Raw genomic sequence first — 15927 nt, forward strand, 5'->3', positions numbered from 1 at the left:
GTTCTGGGTTGTTTTTAGGATGTTCTGGGTGGTTGCTAGGTGGTTTCCATGTCATTGCTAAGTAATAGCATGTACACGGTGCTTGGTTTCTTTCCTTAAAGAATCGCAGAGAAAAGGAAATAGCAAAAGATCGTTCCGTCCTTACATCTGAGTGTAACAGATAATTCGAAAAAAGATTATCGACAGATTATTGTACAATCTACAAATGTAGATTCTATGCATTGGTTCTTGGTTGTATGCAGGCATATATCTAAATGCAAGTTTGTGAGGTTTGTTCAAGAATATTATTTAATCAATATTTTCGTCTTATTTTACCAGTGTAAATATTTAAACATCCATGAGAGAAGATAAATTTACTTGAGAAGCAAAATTGCATGAGATGTTCTGGCTTGTTGTCAGAAAATATAACCTCTGTTATTGTTTTAAAGTAATAGACTCAGCTAACAAAAATAAGTTTATCTAACCTTCCTACAAAGTTATGAAAGCTTCTTTGATTTCTTTAAACTTGCTTCTTTAAAAGATTTGATTTAAAAAGAAGGCTATTGCTAAAACATCAAGAGAACGTTCCATTTTATAATTTTGCATAAATTATGGGAATATTTTTTTAATGTTATCTGAACACTCTGAAACAAGAAGTTAGTAACATTCAAATAGAATACATTAGATGAACGTCCAACTAAATTCAGAAAAACACTCGTGAACGAAGTATAAATAATATTTTGAGAACATTATTAACTCTTTCCCCGCCAGTGTGTTTTAAAAAAGTTGCCAGTCACCGCCAGCATTTTTGATAATTTTCACAAAACTTTAAGTGTGTAAGAGCTGATCCTGTTGCAGTGTTTTAGATGGAGTATGTGGTGCTGAGAGTCCAGCTCTCTCTGTGGACTCACCACTGGGCTGTTTGTGTGTATTTTATCACCCTACAGTGCAAACTGTTGACAAACCGCATGCTATTGCAGTGCACGAGGAATGTAGGTCAGGCACAAGTAAAACTAAAAGTCTGACCTGTTCAGGCCCTCTGAAGTTCAAAAACAAAGTGGACGAAAGTCCAGATTCACAGATGTACCGCCAAACACTTCAGAACACACACACACACACACACACACACACACACACACACACACACACACACACACACACACACACACACACACACACACACACACACACACACACACACACACACACACACACACACACACACACACACACACACACACACACACACACACACACACACACACTCATTCGCCCCAGCAGTTATCATACATGCTTAACCAGCCCCCACATATATTCATTTCTGTGGTATTTGTGAGGGCAAAAAGTTTTTGCCCAAGTTTTTTAATGAGAATGCAAAAATGACATGATGATAAATCATGTTTTAGTCAAGCAGTGATGTTCAGTTCCCAGAACACCCGAGAGTCATCTTTGATTGACGACGATTCATTCATTCCCGTCAAACAATTACTACCTATTACCTCCACCTTTGATGACATCATCAGGACATCCTTTGTTACATCACATATGAGAAGCTACTGGAATAAGGTGTGTCCACCAAACACACACACACACACACACACACACACACACACACACACACACTGTTATCTCGGTTTAGATACTGTACATCAGCAGGTAAAACTATTGGGTGTGTCAGTGCTGAGTTCCATTTCAAGTGTTCTGGAACAAACCTTCAAAACAAAGGTAACAGAGCCTAGGCTGAAAGCTTAAAAACGAACCAATTTAAACCATTAAACCATTGTTGTAGTTGCTATGGTGTTTCTAGCTGTTGCCTGGGTATTCTAGGCTGTTGCTGATATGTTCCAAGCTGTTGCTAGGACATCTCTCGACTGTTGCTGGGGTAGTCTGGGGTGTTTCTGGGGTTTTGTTAGCTGCTGTTGCTAGTGCATTGCTAGGCTGTTGCTGCGCTGTTCTCGAGAGGTGTTACAGTGATTCTAGGCTGTTGCTAGTGTGTTGCTGTGCTGTTTTTGGTAGTTTTTAGGGTGTTATTAGGTTGTTGCTGGACTATTCTAGGCTATTGCTAGACTGCTGCTGGGATGTGATAGGCTGTTGCTATGGTATCACTAGGCTGCTGCTGCAGAGTTCTAGGGAGTTGTTTGGGTGTTGCTAGGCTGCTGCTGGGGTGTTCTATGCAGTTACTAAGGTGTTACTAGGCTATTGCTGGGGTATTCTGTGGGCTGTTGCTAGTGCAGTGCTGTTGCTGTGGTGTACTAGGGGGTTACTAGGGTGTTGCTAGGCTGCTGCTGGGGTGTTCTTTGCAAGGTTGTTGTTGGGCTATTCTGTAAACAGACAAAAAATATAGATCAAATTTTTAATTCAAATATCACTCAAATTTTGTCCCAAACATTTATTTTTTATTATTATTTTTTATTATTTTTAAATGCAGAATGTTTTCTGTGAGAGTTGTGTTTAGATAGTAGGGTTATAGTTTGAGGATAGAATATACAGTTTGTGCTGTATAAAAATCAGTATGTTTATGAAAAATCCCCATAAAGCATGGAAACCCAACGTGTGTGTGTATGTGTCTGTGTTTGTGTGTGTGTGTGTTTCCTATTTTGCATGTACTGTAGGTGAAGGAAAATTATGCACGTTTCCTCTTAAAATTTCCTGGGAGTGAGACAGAGAGGGAAAAAAGGGAAAAGAGTGGGTGAGAGAGGGGAAAGGTCTCACACTAATGGGTATAAGTGGTGACTGTCATCTAGGAAATTGCCCTGAAGTAATAATGGAGAAGCTGTAGTACCAGGTGTTACACTCACACAACACACCCAGGCAGACACAAACACACACTTCATTTTTTTCATAGAGATGTAGCCTGGAGGCTGTTGTCCCTCAAAAGTGGTAGTCATTATGAAAAGGAGGTAAAGTAATTAAACTTGCTGACTAACCACAACACATGTATATGTATTTGCAAACACACAAGACTTGACTGTGTATACAGTGTTTTATTGCATGTTTATCCATAATACCATTATAATAGCTTTTTTTTTTTATTATATTATATTTAGAAAAAGATTATGAATGGAAGATCATTTTAAATAATACCCATATCAGTGGGGGTTTTCCACTCTTGCTACATGGTGGTCAAGTCAGCCGAGGTAGTGCTGGGGTGCCTTGACAAAATCTGGTGTACGACAGCCTACAATAAGAGCAACAATTACAACAACATCTGTCCCGGGGAGCAGGTGGTTTCTACAAGGCCCTGAGAAACTTAAGAAAGAATGAGTTTCAGAGCCATTAAGTCAAGATCACTGGTGCTGAAGAAGGGAAAGGTGGCGGATAAATTTCCTCTTCTTGCTATCTGGAATGACGTGTGCCTCTATCCCACTAGCCCATTTAGAGGTTATTTTTAGAGTAAGCTCTTTGATTTCGCACTGAAAGACTATACTTCTATTCAAAAGTCCAACAAAGAGCTTGAAGATTGGCTTAATCTTGGATCTACCAGATTGATTGCATTCTGCCATGAGTCTTGTGGCCTTTGCTGGTCTATGCTGTCCCATTGTCAACAGTTGAATCTCTAGAGAGGAATATCAGCAGATTTCTCCCTATAGGTGTTGGGTTTTCCCTGGAGCTTTCTGGAACCAGTAATGCTCTACAGCTCCCATTCACTGCTCTCACTGAAGAGTGTATGGTGGCATGAACGAGAGAAGCCCAACAGTACAAAGATTCGAGAGACCCAAAGCTGTCATCAGCCAGTATAGAAGTGAGGACAGGCAGAAATGGAGGGCGGAGAACGCCTTGGAAGTGGAGGAGTCCCAGCTAAAGCAGAAGGGATTGGTAGGAAATGTGGCAACTGGCTGAGAGGGTTTGGGATATTTCCCAAAGGTCCAAGTTGGAAAGGCTTGGGGCAAAGATTGTCTCACCTGATCCAACAGAATGTCCAATCTGGTTTGGAAGAGGAGTAGGTTATGGATGAAATGGGAAGGCATATCTCAGTGCAAGATCACCTGGACAAAACATCATCTCAAGTTCCTTGTCCAGGCTGTGTATGACCAAGTAAACCTCCATGTCTGGGGCAAGAGCAAAACACCCTCCTGCTCCCTGTGTCCAGGGTAAGGCTCATTGAAACATCTTCTCAGCGGCTGCCTTGCGGGAAGGCCGTTACCAGGTGCTCGGGGCAGTTACTGATAGCATAGCTAAGGCCATAAATACCAGCAAAAACCACTGTGCCCCCATAAAGTCCATCCATTTTGTGAACGCTGGAGAGAAACACCAGGTACATGCTAAAACAAGGTTGGGCCTCCTCTAACTTGCCTCTGTTGAAAGTTGACCTGGGAAAACGGTTGAAGTTCACACCGCACGCTGCAATAACATGACTCCGGCCAGACATGATCATTAGCTCTGAGGCCACAAAACAGCCAATCATGCTGGAACTTACAGTGTCCTGGGAAGAGCGGATGGAAGAGGCATTCGTTCGAGCGGAAACATGCAAAGTACAGGATCTGGTGGAGACTGTAGCTATCTGTGGGTCACCGGGGCGGCAAAGAGAATATAAGCCATCAAATCCATATAAAGCTGCAGAAACAGCCATTAGGTGGCTTAAGAGAGCTGAGCCATGGGCTGTTGTTACTGGGGCCTGATCAACCCCGGCCGGGTCTCCTGGGAGAAGGTGTCTGATGTTGAAAGACCCAAAACCCTCAAAATCAGACTTTTTTTTTTCTTGTGTAGCAGAAATGAGGCTTCCAAAGTGAAAAAAAATGAACTTGAAAAATGTAATTGTTGTCAATAGCAGGAGTAAACAAGACCTCTGTGTCTGCACAAGCCCAGAGAATGGGTGCTGATTGGAGGATTACCATGTGCTTGTGCTTGTGTGTGTGTATGGGGGGGGGGGGGGGGGTAGTTTGGGCATGCTACTGTAACACCCAGTAAACACACTGTAAAAGTTTCCCACACTATCTATGTGTGTGTGCGCATATGTGATGACTGCCATATAGCCCTGAGCTTTTTAGCCAGTTTAAACTGTTTTGTCATTCCTTCAAAACCTGCCATTTCTCTTTCCTAGTCTCCTCACTGCATGGGAAGACTGGCAACTGTTTGAGGAGAGATGGAAATAAACAATCACCCTAATACAGGGAATGAGTATGACACATGTTTTCTGTGATGTGACTTTGTCGTGATCTATTACTACTGTCTGTTTCTGTGAATCTGAGACGTGAATAAAGACTACAAACCAAAACTGAGACAGACACTCCCTCTCATTAATCTTTATTTAGCGTCTTATAGTGATCTAGTAGGCCTATAGAGGTTGTCTTGACACACACACACACACACACACGCTCACTGTGGGGGAACCTGGCATGCTCTTTGGGGGATTACTTGTGGAGTTACAGTGTATGTGAGGGCAAATTCTCATGGGAACTGCAGAGATGTTGGCCTGTTTTAACAATAGCTTGTTTACCACACAGGCTAATTACAGAGTAAGCCTGGTGTCGAAATGAGTGGGAATGCTGTATTGTGAAGGATATTTCCAGAGAATTGGATTTATGGAAGCATTAATGGAAGAGTTCACCCAAAAATGAAAATTCTGACGTGTTTTCTCACGTCATTCCCAAACACACACGTTTTGATTTGTATGGTGAATCTTCACGTAGATCTTTTCCAAATATTCCGGGAACATTCGGAAAATGTTTACCAAAATTGTTATTATCAGCCGTTGTTGTACATGAAAGAGCTGCTTGAAGATGTTCCTACATGTTATAAGAGCATCAGTTGCAACTGAGTTTTCCTGTAATTCCTACAGTCATGTCAGTGGAACGGAACTCTGTGGAAAGATCTTGCATTTAATGTTGGAGTATCAAATCCTCCGAAAGCTCCACACCCTATCATTAGTGTCTTTAAACAGATAAGACCCAGATGCTGCACATTCCTGGCATTATAAAAGAAACTTCACAGACTATAATACATGAATGTCAGAACAACATTACATTTGATAGATGTTTTTGGAACATCTATGCAGTTAAGCAACACAGTAATGTCAAAGCAACAGTTTTGGCTTTGACTAACTTAAAATTAAAATAATTATACACACAATAACACGAAACACATTATTCACTGCATAATATGCTGTATGCAGTTCACTAGTATTCCCGTGCGAACTATTGCTCATTGCTTTTTCAATCCTGTGATCACTTAGGCTACATGCTTATATGAGGCTATACTATATGTGAGTAGCTCCCTCTGCTGGTGCTTTATAGACGTTACATTTTTTTCTCAAATGAAAACCTATAACCTACCTGTTTGATTGATTTTCTTTTGAACCAATAATATCATCCCGCATGAAAAGTTAACCAATTAAAAGTGACCTGTCATTCAAGAGTTTAAAGCATTCCTCAAATCAGCTTTTAAACCCCCCTTTAGTCAATAACTGTATCCCTTAAAACACGTCTTTGATCACCAAAATGACACTCTCACACCAGCTCAGAGATCCACTCGTTGACGATCACACGTTGACCTGGGGTGCGTTTCCCGAAAGCATCGTTGGCCAACTATGGTCGCAAGTTCCGTCGTTACCAATAGAGTTCAATGGACATTGCGATAAACTTGCGACCATAGTTGGCTAACGATGCTTTCGGGAAACGCACCCCTGATTGGTTACAAGGTAGTTTGTGACGTCAGAAACACCAGCGATTTCAAACCGCGTTTTTGAGACTGTCTTTGGTTCACTGCACTTTTAATGAGAAAATACTCAGCAATGGTGATTTGACTTATGAATTTGCGATTGGTTTGTCTTAAAGGATACTATAAACACCACATAAACATTAAAAGCTTGATTTTCACCACATGGGGACTTTAACAAATCTACGGCTGTGTCTGAAATTGCCCCCATATAGGCTAGGGCCCTATTTGAGGGAACAGCCATTAGTGAACATTATTCGAGTGCACTAATTCAATCCTGCATGCTAATGTAGGGAATAGTGAATTAGGGTAGGCTATAGGGGGCGATTTCGAACACAGCCTACATTTTGTTTGTAAATAAATCAAACCCAGTATTATAATAATAGAGTCACCTGTTAAGAAAAGTGATTATTTTATAATTTTCCTGAAGTAGCTTTTTTACAAATAATAATACAAACCCCCAAATGAGCGATGGAAAAGCAACTTTAGTAAGGAAATGCTTCCTAGGAAAAATACTTTAATCGATAGATTTTACATTAGTGTAATAATTAAAACAACATTTCAATGATTGCGTTGCATTAACATATTTACCTTCAACGGGGAATTTTCCTACTATTATTTTTAGTCAGGACAGTCATCGGCTACCTAAGCCTCCATCGTCAGGACCCAAAATGGTGGCGACGTGAAAGCAAAACGTTGAAGGTGAGTGAGTAATTTATATAATCATGTAACTTACACATTTAACACTTCATCGTCTACAGATATGTCATTTATCAACCAGCGTATTTACTTCTAAAACGTCTGAAGTGTATGAGAGGATTCATTCACAGAGAGGAGGAGAGACCCGTCTCTTTTGAACTGCAGTGAATGTGATGTCAACTGCCTATAACCATCTCTTCCCACGGGTCTGGCATTAACGTTAGTTTATTCATGTGTTTCGGTGTCTATAGACATGAGTAAGCTCCGGAGCTTTTGGGATAACTATAAAGTCCTGATTGTTATGGGCTCTGGCCTTGGCTTGGTTCACTGGGGCTGGTACTCGATCAAATCCAATCCTCTGCTGAAGAAGAGCAGGGAGGACTATATTCCCGAGCCGGGCATCGTGTCCTACATCGACCCGTCCCCGCCTCCCCTGCCTCCTCTGCCCGAGAAGAGTAGAAAGAGAGAGAGCAAAGCCAAGGAGTAACTGCAGCTGCTGCTCAAGGTGGGAAAGCTTTTACTTTAACTGACACTTCACCTCAAAATGAAAGTTCTGTCATTATTTACTCACCCTGCTTTTCTGTCACTTCAACCTTGAGCTGGAACTGTCAAAGATTTGGTTTTCCATTCAAGTAATAAATTCATAGAGGTTTGGAAAGAAATGAGCGAGTAAACGATGACAGAATTCATTTTAACTGGCTCATAGATAAGTGTGTGCAATCTGTTATCAGTCACTTGGGTTCATGTCACTATTTCTAGTCGTTTACAATAGATCGAGATCACACACTGATCTTTCCTCTGATGAAATGTGTGCGTGTTTAATCTTATCTGTGAAGATAACAGGATTTTCTTGATAATGACAGTTTTGGTCAAAGTGTGTAGAGTGTGCAATTTTTATGATGGCACTTCTCTTTTACTACTGGGCAAAAAAATCCCATAGCATGTCTAAACATCACTCACTGGCCACTTTATTAGGTACACCTTGCTAGTACCGGGTTGGACCCACTTTTTCCTTCAGAACTGCCTTAACTCTTCATGGCACAGATTCAACAAGGCGCTAGAAACATTCCTCAGAGGTTTTGCTCCATATTATCATGATATCATCACGCAGTTGCTGCTGATTTGTCGTCTGCACATCCATTATGCGAATCTCTTGATCCACCACATCTCAGATATCAGCTTTTTCTTTCCTAACTTTCTCACTTGCATTTGCAGGTCCTGAGCTGCACCTCCCCTTGAGGACCGAGAAGATGAGAAACCAGAGCTGGCTGAGGAAGAACTGGTTTTGGGTTGCCGGCGGTGCATTTGCTGGCATCCATTTTAGCACATGGCTCCTGCAGAAGGCAATGAAGAGTTCGGTGCGCACAGAACGGCAGATCAAAAGCAAATCGCCTTCAGAGGAGTGACAGCAAATTCTGTATGCATTTGAGTGGTCATAGGTGTGGTTTATCACAGTGCGTTGTTGTCTGTCTGGTGACAAATTCAAATTACACACTCTGTTTCTGATGCACACATATATGGAAATCATTTGAAAGTAATTCAGTTTTAATTCTAATCTAGCGCCATGAAGCATTTACTAAGGGGAAAACAATAGTGGTGCGTATAGCCCGCGTTCGGTGATACGCTTCACTTCAGTGGACTTTGAACGGCTGATTTGCTCGGTTTGCGTTTCATGTTTGAGCACCAGTGACACATGACCGATGTCATAATCATTTATGACTGATGAATAGTTTTATGACAGGTCCATGTTCAAATGGGAATATGTATAGAAATGACCATTCTCCACTATGTACAGATGTAAACAGGTTTTTAATGGTGTATTTAAAAATAATAAATACAAACCTTCAGAAATGTCCCCTTGGGTGATGTTTGTGTGTGTGAGCAGGACATGCGGTAACAACATCAGCACTTGCAGTTCTTATTTAGCTCATGGCTTAAACTTTGTATTTTTTTCCCTTTATAAAATGTTTATGGCCGCCGACTGTTACAGCAGAAAAGGGATCACAGCCTTTCTTGATTTGGGGTAATCTTTAAATTTCTCCAAGTAATACCTGTGAAGAAGACAAGCAGACATTTACTTCCAGGTTGTTAGCATAAGATAAAGACATAAACCCTTTACTATAATCCATTAATGTAATTTTGTGTGCTGGATTCTGGATTGACTTAAAAAGTCAGTCACCATTTAAATGTTAAGATAATGTCATGTATCCCATGAAGTATAAATACTTAAATGAAACTTTTCATCAGTACTTTTTGGTTTTGAATGAATTATGTTTATAAATAAATAGTATAATCAGTAGTTCAAATGAATAATAATAAAATGCTAGAATCAAAAGTAGATGTCTTTAAAAGGCAGCATTTTGGAGGAGAGTTTTGGGGTTGGAGGAGCACCTGTGATGATGGTAGGCTCGTGGCCCAATTGAGCAGACGGTGAACAGAGCGAAGGAGAACGCAGGAAAGGACCAGCTGGCCACAGCGTATCCACACCATTCAACGATCTCCCCAAAGAAGTTTGCGCCGGAGACCAGCTCAAACATTCCTCCTAGAGATAACACAACGCAAATATTTAGTGTACAATTGAATAAAGAAATGAGGAGGTTTAGTTCCACTCAGATAAATCTCACATATATATACATTTATATATTTTTGTGATTTAAAAAAAAAGAAAAGAATTGTCTTTATGCTATAAATTATATTTATGCACTTTATTTTAAGGTGTCCATGTTAGAGTGGAATTATACATTTAAGTACTGAGTAATATTAATGTACAAGTACATGTACTCACTATAGGGTTATGGTAGGATTAGGGTTTGGTTTAGGGTTAGTTGCATGTAATTTATGGTTATTTACTATAGTAAATACATGTAATGTGTAAAAAGGCACATTAAAATAGTGTATAGTATATGTATAGTAATGTATTTATACCTACCACTACACACATATACAATATAATATGCACACATTTACATTATATATGTATTTATATAATTTTATACTATATAATAGATATAGTAGATATTATTTTATAACTATATTTCTATTCTGTTATTATATATATATATATATATATATAATACATGACAGTATATTTATTTTATAATATAATTTATTAATTTATAACAATTTATATATATTTTATATAATATATTATTTTATAATTATATTCTATTATCTATTATTTTATATACGGTACATGTATATATAAAATAATGTATATATATATATATATATATATATATACATATACATATATAATAATTGTATATTTATTTTATAATATTATATATAACTCATGCAATTAAGTTTTAATTATATTTATTATATTTTTTCTTTTCCTTTTTTGTACTTTTCCCCACATATTTATTCATAAATCATAATCAAATACTGACCCCTAGGGATTTTATAGCTGAGCTCTCCCGGTTTCCTCAGGTTTCGTAAAATATAGTCGCTGTGGATGTTGATGGCCATTCCAGAGAAAAACATCAACACACCTGGAAGGAACATTCATTTCAATTGAGTGTTTTTATGATTAATTATATATAACCAATAAAACAGCAGCAATAATTGATTCCATTCAAATTAATCACGTAGTTGATTAAAAAAATCGCTCACACTTTATATTAAGTGCTGCTATTGAGGTGGGTGACAGGTTGGGAGGTTTAAGTGTGGGTTAAAGGAAGGGTCAACAGTGTAATTAAAAGACATAATTGCACACGTATTTAAAAAAATATGCATGTACACAATAAATGCTTTGTATTCAAAGACTAATTGAAACATTATTACATAGTAGTCAAAGACCCTTAATATAAAGTGGGACCAAAAGATAATTAGCACCATGTACCAGTAATGAAGCGTGTGTCTCTGTGCCATTCGGTGTGGTACTGAGTGCAGTGGAGCATGTGGTGACCCTGCAGAAAGCCATTCACAGAGCAGAAGATGACCGCACTCAACACAATGTGCAGAGGGGACGGCCTGCCTTTGGTCAGTAAGGAAAACACAAAGGTCCTGCAGAACAGCAAAGAGTGTGATCAAACAGTCGACGCAAAAGTGAACTTCTTTCATCCTGGAAGGATGTTTATTTCAGCTGGGATATGTGACCGTATCATACTGTATGAGCACAGACTTACAGGATACAGAAAAATCTTATGTTTAGAGATTTGATTTGTTAAGCATGGTGGCATTTCCTGTAAATAAGACCTCAGCAGAAATGTGGCTAAAAATAGATATGTGGGCTAGCCTAGAAATCTAGACGCACCCTAGAGGCAGCAAAATGTATTTTGCAGCCAGGGTAGTCTAGCATAGCCTGGTAATACCAAACTCTGCTACTTCGCTTTGCTTCGTAGACAGAGTCTGGAATGGCATAATTGAAAAGTGTTTTCTTTCTCGCGGGGGCGCTTGTCTGAAGTTTAAAATCATTGGTTACCCGTAAGCCAATCACATAACGTTTGGTTATGGCGTGTGTTATGCGCATGCTCAGCCGCATCTAACTTCCACTGTAAACACATGTATGATGCGAAAACAAAACCATCGAGCGAAATACCGGAGTGAACATGGCTGTGAACGACTTGATTATGTGAAGTAAATCTACGCATCCACGGTACAATCAGTGTCTATGTCACGGCTCTCAGCCCGCCCTCTGTTCCGTTGATTGGCCGGCTGTTTTCAGGCCGGAGGAAAACGGAAAGCTATTACGCTGTCTCAGACTGAGTACAGAAGCGAAATGAAATTGAGCGGAAGTAAGAAGTCTGACGTAGTCAGGCTAAGTCTAGCAACTCTCCGCTGACTTTCGGAGCTGTAAAAACCTAAATTGGGTCAGGCCAATCACATCGTGTATAGAGTAGGCGGGGCGGGCTTAACATAATGACGACAGAGTTGCGACAGTTCCCTGCTACTTGAAGAAAAAGAAGAGTTGCTGCTTCTGGCAAACAGTCTTTCGAATCGGCTTTGGCCGCAACTCTGAAAGACTTGGAGTTAAGTTTTTCTTTGAGAAAAGAGCAAAGAACGGCACTTAAGTCATTCTTAAAAAAGGAAGATGTGTTCGTAGTTTTGCCGGCCAGATTCAAAAGTTGAATCTATCAACTAACGTTAGCTCCGCTGTTGGGAAAACGCTCTGGTTGGTTGAAGCGCTGTCCTATTGCGTGCAGAGGGAATCTGAAAGACAGCCGTTTATCCCGCCCCTCGGATTGAGCCGTGTCTATGGTGAGTTGCCAGACCTAACATCTTGATGTAGGTCTGGCTTGCCAGGCTATATGTGGGCAGTGTGGAATAACAAATTTAAGAATCTATTTCAGATATGCTTCCTTACATAACATCACGGTGAAGAATATTGTATTTAGCATTTAAGGTTAAAATGATGATATCACACGAATGATTCTGCTCAGCAAAGTTGCAAATCCTGTTTTCTCTTTATTGTCTTTAATGGCTCTTGGAGTCCCAGTTTCACTCAGACTGATGGGATTAGCGTCTATGCATTTTGAATGATAGTGTTATGCTGATTGGGCCTGCTTCTCTTGATTGGGCAGAATTGTTGAGCAGCCAGATAACCTGCCTAACCGGTTTTCGCTTGATAGACAACAATGGTATCTTAAATGTTGCTTCTTCAGCTCAAATCAGGATGAACAATTTTAACATTTCCTGCTGGTTAAGTCAATGAGGATATGCATTTGAATTTTTAAAAAATAAATGATTTATTAATCACGTCCATCTTCATGTAAAAGTAGCAGTGGTTCAATTGCTTCACGAGTAACAAAAAGATGTGAACGTGATATTTGCCTTCGTTGATGTGCGCTGTTGCTCGGTTATGAGAAGAAGCCAGTTGACTGTTGACGGGTGCTGTTACAAAACATTTCTTCCTGTTCATTTCACTGAACTGAGCTGAACCTCAACTGAAAAAGAAACAACTTCTGCCTGTACACCAAAAGTACACCGAGTTGAATAAACTTGAGTAACTTTACTATGCTAAAGTAGTGTGTTTGAGAGTTTGAACTTAGTTTGAAGTACAAAGTACATTTGTGCAGGCTATCATGATTTTCGTTTGCCCCATTTTATTGAGCTGGCATGCCGGTTTAAATCAAATTATGATCAAATTATACTGACTAGAGCAAGATATATGAATCATAATCACTGCTCAAGATGGACAATCTTAACTCAAGTGTGAATGCACTTTCCTATTCCAAAAACCAAAACTAGTTACGTAATAGATTATCTGAAACAGGTGTTGTGTCGAATTTCGACCCCCTGCCAAATTATTACCCCCCTCGTTGAAGTCAGTACCTGATTGCCTAATCCTAAACCCACCCCTAATCCTAACCCCTCCCCCACGACTAATCCTAAACCTACCAATACTAGGGGGGGTAATAATTTGGCGGGGGTCGAAATTCAGCACAACACCGGCAACAAGCACGCATACAGTCCTGTTTAACTGAAACTGTGTCTAGATTATGTTTCAGTAACATACTGGCAAAACTCAACTGTGCTTCTCTAGAACACTCAAGTTCCTTGTCAGTATTAATATGCAATGCTTGTTAAGGTATTGCTAATATGTGAAATGTGTGAGTTATTACCTTTGAAAGTAGTGCAAGCAAAAGGTCCAGAGCAGTAAATGTCTTCCTATCCCTGGCAAACTTTCTGTTGTCAAAAACAAGAGCACAGGAACAAGGAATGATGGAAGTTCCTGAATAAACCAGCCCACCCTGGCTGGGACCATCATCCCGGGGGATTTTGTGTCCACATAACGTCCGTACGGCGTGTGCGTGGTCATTTGCCGCAGGAGGTAAAGCAATCCACCGACTACAAAAACCCAGCTGCAATAGTGAATAGTGTTTTCCTGGCAAATCATTGCTTCTTCTGTTATGTTTCTCAGTGCACAGTGTGCTCTTCTGATGGTTTTGAAACCACCCTTGTGTAAAACCCTTGAGTTCCACCCACCACATTTCATTGGCTCTATACCATATGCCTGGAATGTACAAGAGCAGATACACATCTGGAATCAATGAGTGACTCACTGGGGAAGTACCCTTGCACTTTCAAAATATGTACAATTTAGCACTCTTACCCCCAGTTTCACAGACGAGGCTTAAGCTAGTCTCAGACTAAAATACATGTTTGAGCTGTTTTAACTGAAAGCAACTTACAATGAATATCTTGAAATATGTCCCTGCCATTGTTTTGTCTTTTGTGCATTGTTTTTGCACACCAGTAATGTTTTGGCAAGCCGTTTTAACGTTTATTAATTTCCGGGATATGAATAGTTGATATCAAGAATTACATTTTTGATATCAAGAATTACATTTTAATTCTTGATATCAACAATTTAATTCTTGATATCTGTAATTATATTTTCACAAGTGAAATGTCACCATAGGCAGCCATTCAAAATCAATTGTTGATATCAAGAATTGATTTCTTACTAGCAGAAATATAATTTTTTCTATCAATAATTACATTGTTACTAGTAAAAATGCAAATTACTGATATCAATAATTCAATTGTCACTAGTTGAAATGTCTATTCTTGATATCAACAATTGAATTGCTACTAGTAAAATTTTTCATTTTTGATATCAGTATGGCAAGCCGTTTTAGCTTAAATTGTACCCAGCGTTACTCGTCGTAATTGCAGTTATCAGTTAGAGAGCTCTACAATTCAATTCTTACTAGTAGCAATTACGACGAGTAACGCTGGGTATGGCAAGCCATTTTAACATTTAACAGCTAGACTGGATATGTGTTGCAGGTAAGGGATAATCCACGGCTAGCCATGCATTAAAGGATTTTAATGCACGACGTAGAGGCGAAGAACCACCCGACGCAAAGCGGAGGGTGGTTGCCTCTACGAAGTGCATTAAAATTCTTTAATGCATGGCTAGCCGTGGATTATCCCGCTTATACCTTGGTTATTTGCCAAGTTAAAAATAAGTTAAAGCTGTAACTGATGTTTACAGTGTAATTTTTTAACAGACGTGTAAAAATGACGGTTATTTCTTAAGTTTAGGCTCGTCAGTTCTTGCACTCCGTCCGCTTTAAATAAAGTAGAGCCATCGGATTGCTTTTATTTGAATGAATTCACATTTATTTAAATTCATTATTAAAAGAGAGAGACAGAGAACTGAAGGAGAAGGAACAGAGAGAGAGAGAGAGAGATGCGTGCGCGAGTTAACGTTACCTGTGTGCGTCGATCTCTTCTTTAAAGTCTAGCAGCTACAGTCCCCTCGTTGCTTAAGCCTACCTAAACGTTTTCATATGCGTCTCTCACTCTGCTTGCAAGTGTATCTGTGTTACTATGGTTACCAATGTAGCGGATTAATTTCGAACTGTAATCAAACTGACTGGAACTACCTGTGCATTAAACGGTTTTACTGCACACCTTCCAGCCAATCAGAATCGAGTATTTAAACAGCCCATGGTATAAATATCTGTAATTCAGTTTTGCCTAGTCACAATTACGTTACAGATATCTTGAATGACAATTCCAACTATCCAAAATGTAATTACGACTAGTCAGAAAGACATTGTTGATATCTACAATGTTAATTCCGGATAGTCAAACTTAGCTTTTAAATGTTAAAATGGCTTGCCATACACTGGGTACAATTTA

At 39.4% G+C, this 15927-nt stretch overlaps 1 protein-coding gene and 1 long non-coding RNA gene across 2 annotated transcripts; one reads left to right on the forward strand and one right to left on the reverse strand.

The window, feature by feature from the left end:
- The first annotated feature begins 7256 nt into the window (after positions 1–7256).
- LOC307145800 lies at positions 7257–9132 on the forward strand. The gene is made up of 3 exons (XR_013819005.1): positions 7257–7335; positions 7584–7837; positions 8548–9132. It is a non-coding gene; the product is annotated as an uncharacterized lncRNA (long non-coding RNA).
- A 117-nt stretch (positions 9133–9249) lies between these two features.
- srd5a2a (steroid-5-alpha-reductase, alpha polypeptide 2a) lies at positions 9250–14232 on the reverse strand. The gene is made up of 5 exons (XM_079849321.1): positions 13896–14232; positions 11174–11337; positions 10722–10823; positions 9724–9874; positions 9250–9383 (listed from the first exon to the last, which is right to left on the reverse strand). Exons 1-5 carry the CDS (start codon positions 14168–14170, stop codon positions 9317–9319), a joined length of 759 nt encoding a protein of 252 aa, XP_079705447.1. The 5' UTR covers positions 14171–14232; the 3' UTR covers positions 9250–9316.
- Positions 14233–15927: the final 1695 nt, after the last annotated feature.

The sequence above is a fragment of the Squalius cephalus genome, assembly GCF_949319135.1.
Source record: "Squalius cephalus genome assembly, chromosome: 2".
NCBI classification, from domain to species: Eukaryota; Metazoa; Chordata; class Actinopteri; order Cypriniformes; family Leuciscidae; genus Squalius; species Squalius cephalus.

Excerpts from the sequence above, each read along its gene's own strand:
- srd5a2a (XM_079849321.1), bottom strand. The coding sequence starts at position 14,170 with ATGATTTGCCAGGAAAACACTATTCACTATTGCAGCTGGGTTTTTGTA. Across the intron at positions 11,338-13,895 it reads TGCTTGCACTACTTTCAAAG|GACCTTTGTGTTTTCCTTAC; the intron begins GTAATAACTCAC and ends GCTGTTCTGCAG. Across the intron at positions 10,824-11,173 it reads AGACACACGCTTCATTACTG|GTGTGTTGATGTTTTTCTCT; the intron begins GTACATGGTGCT and ends TGTTCCTTCCAG.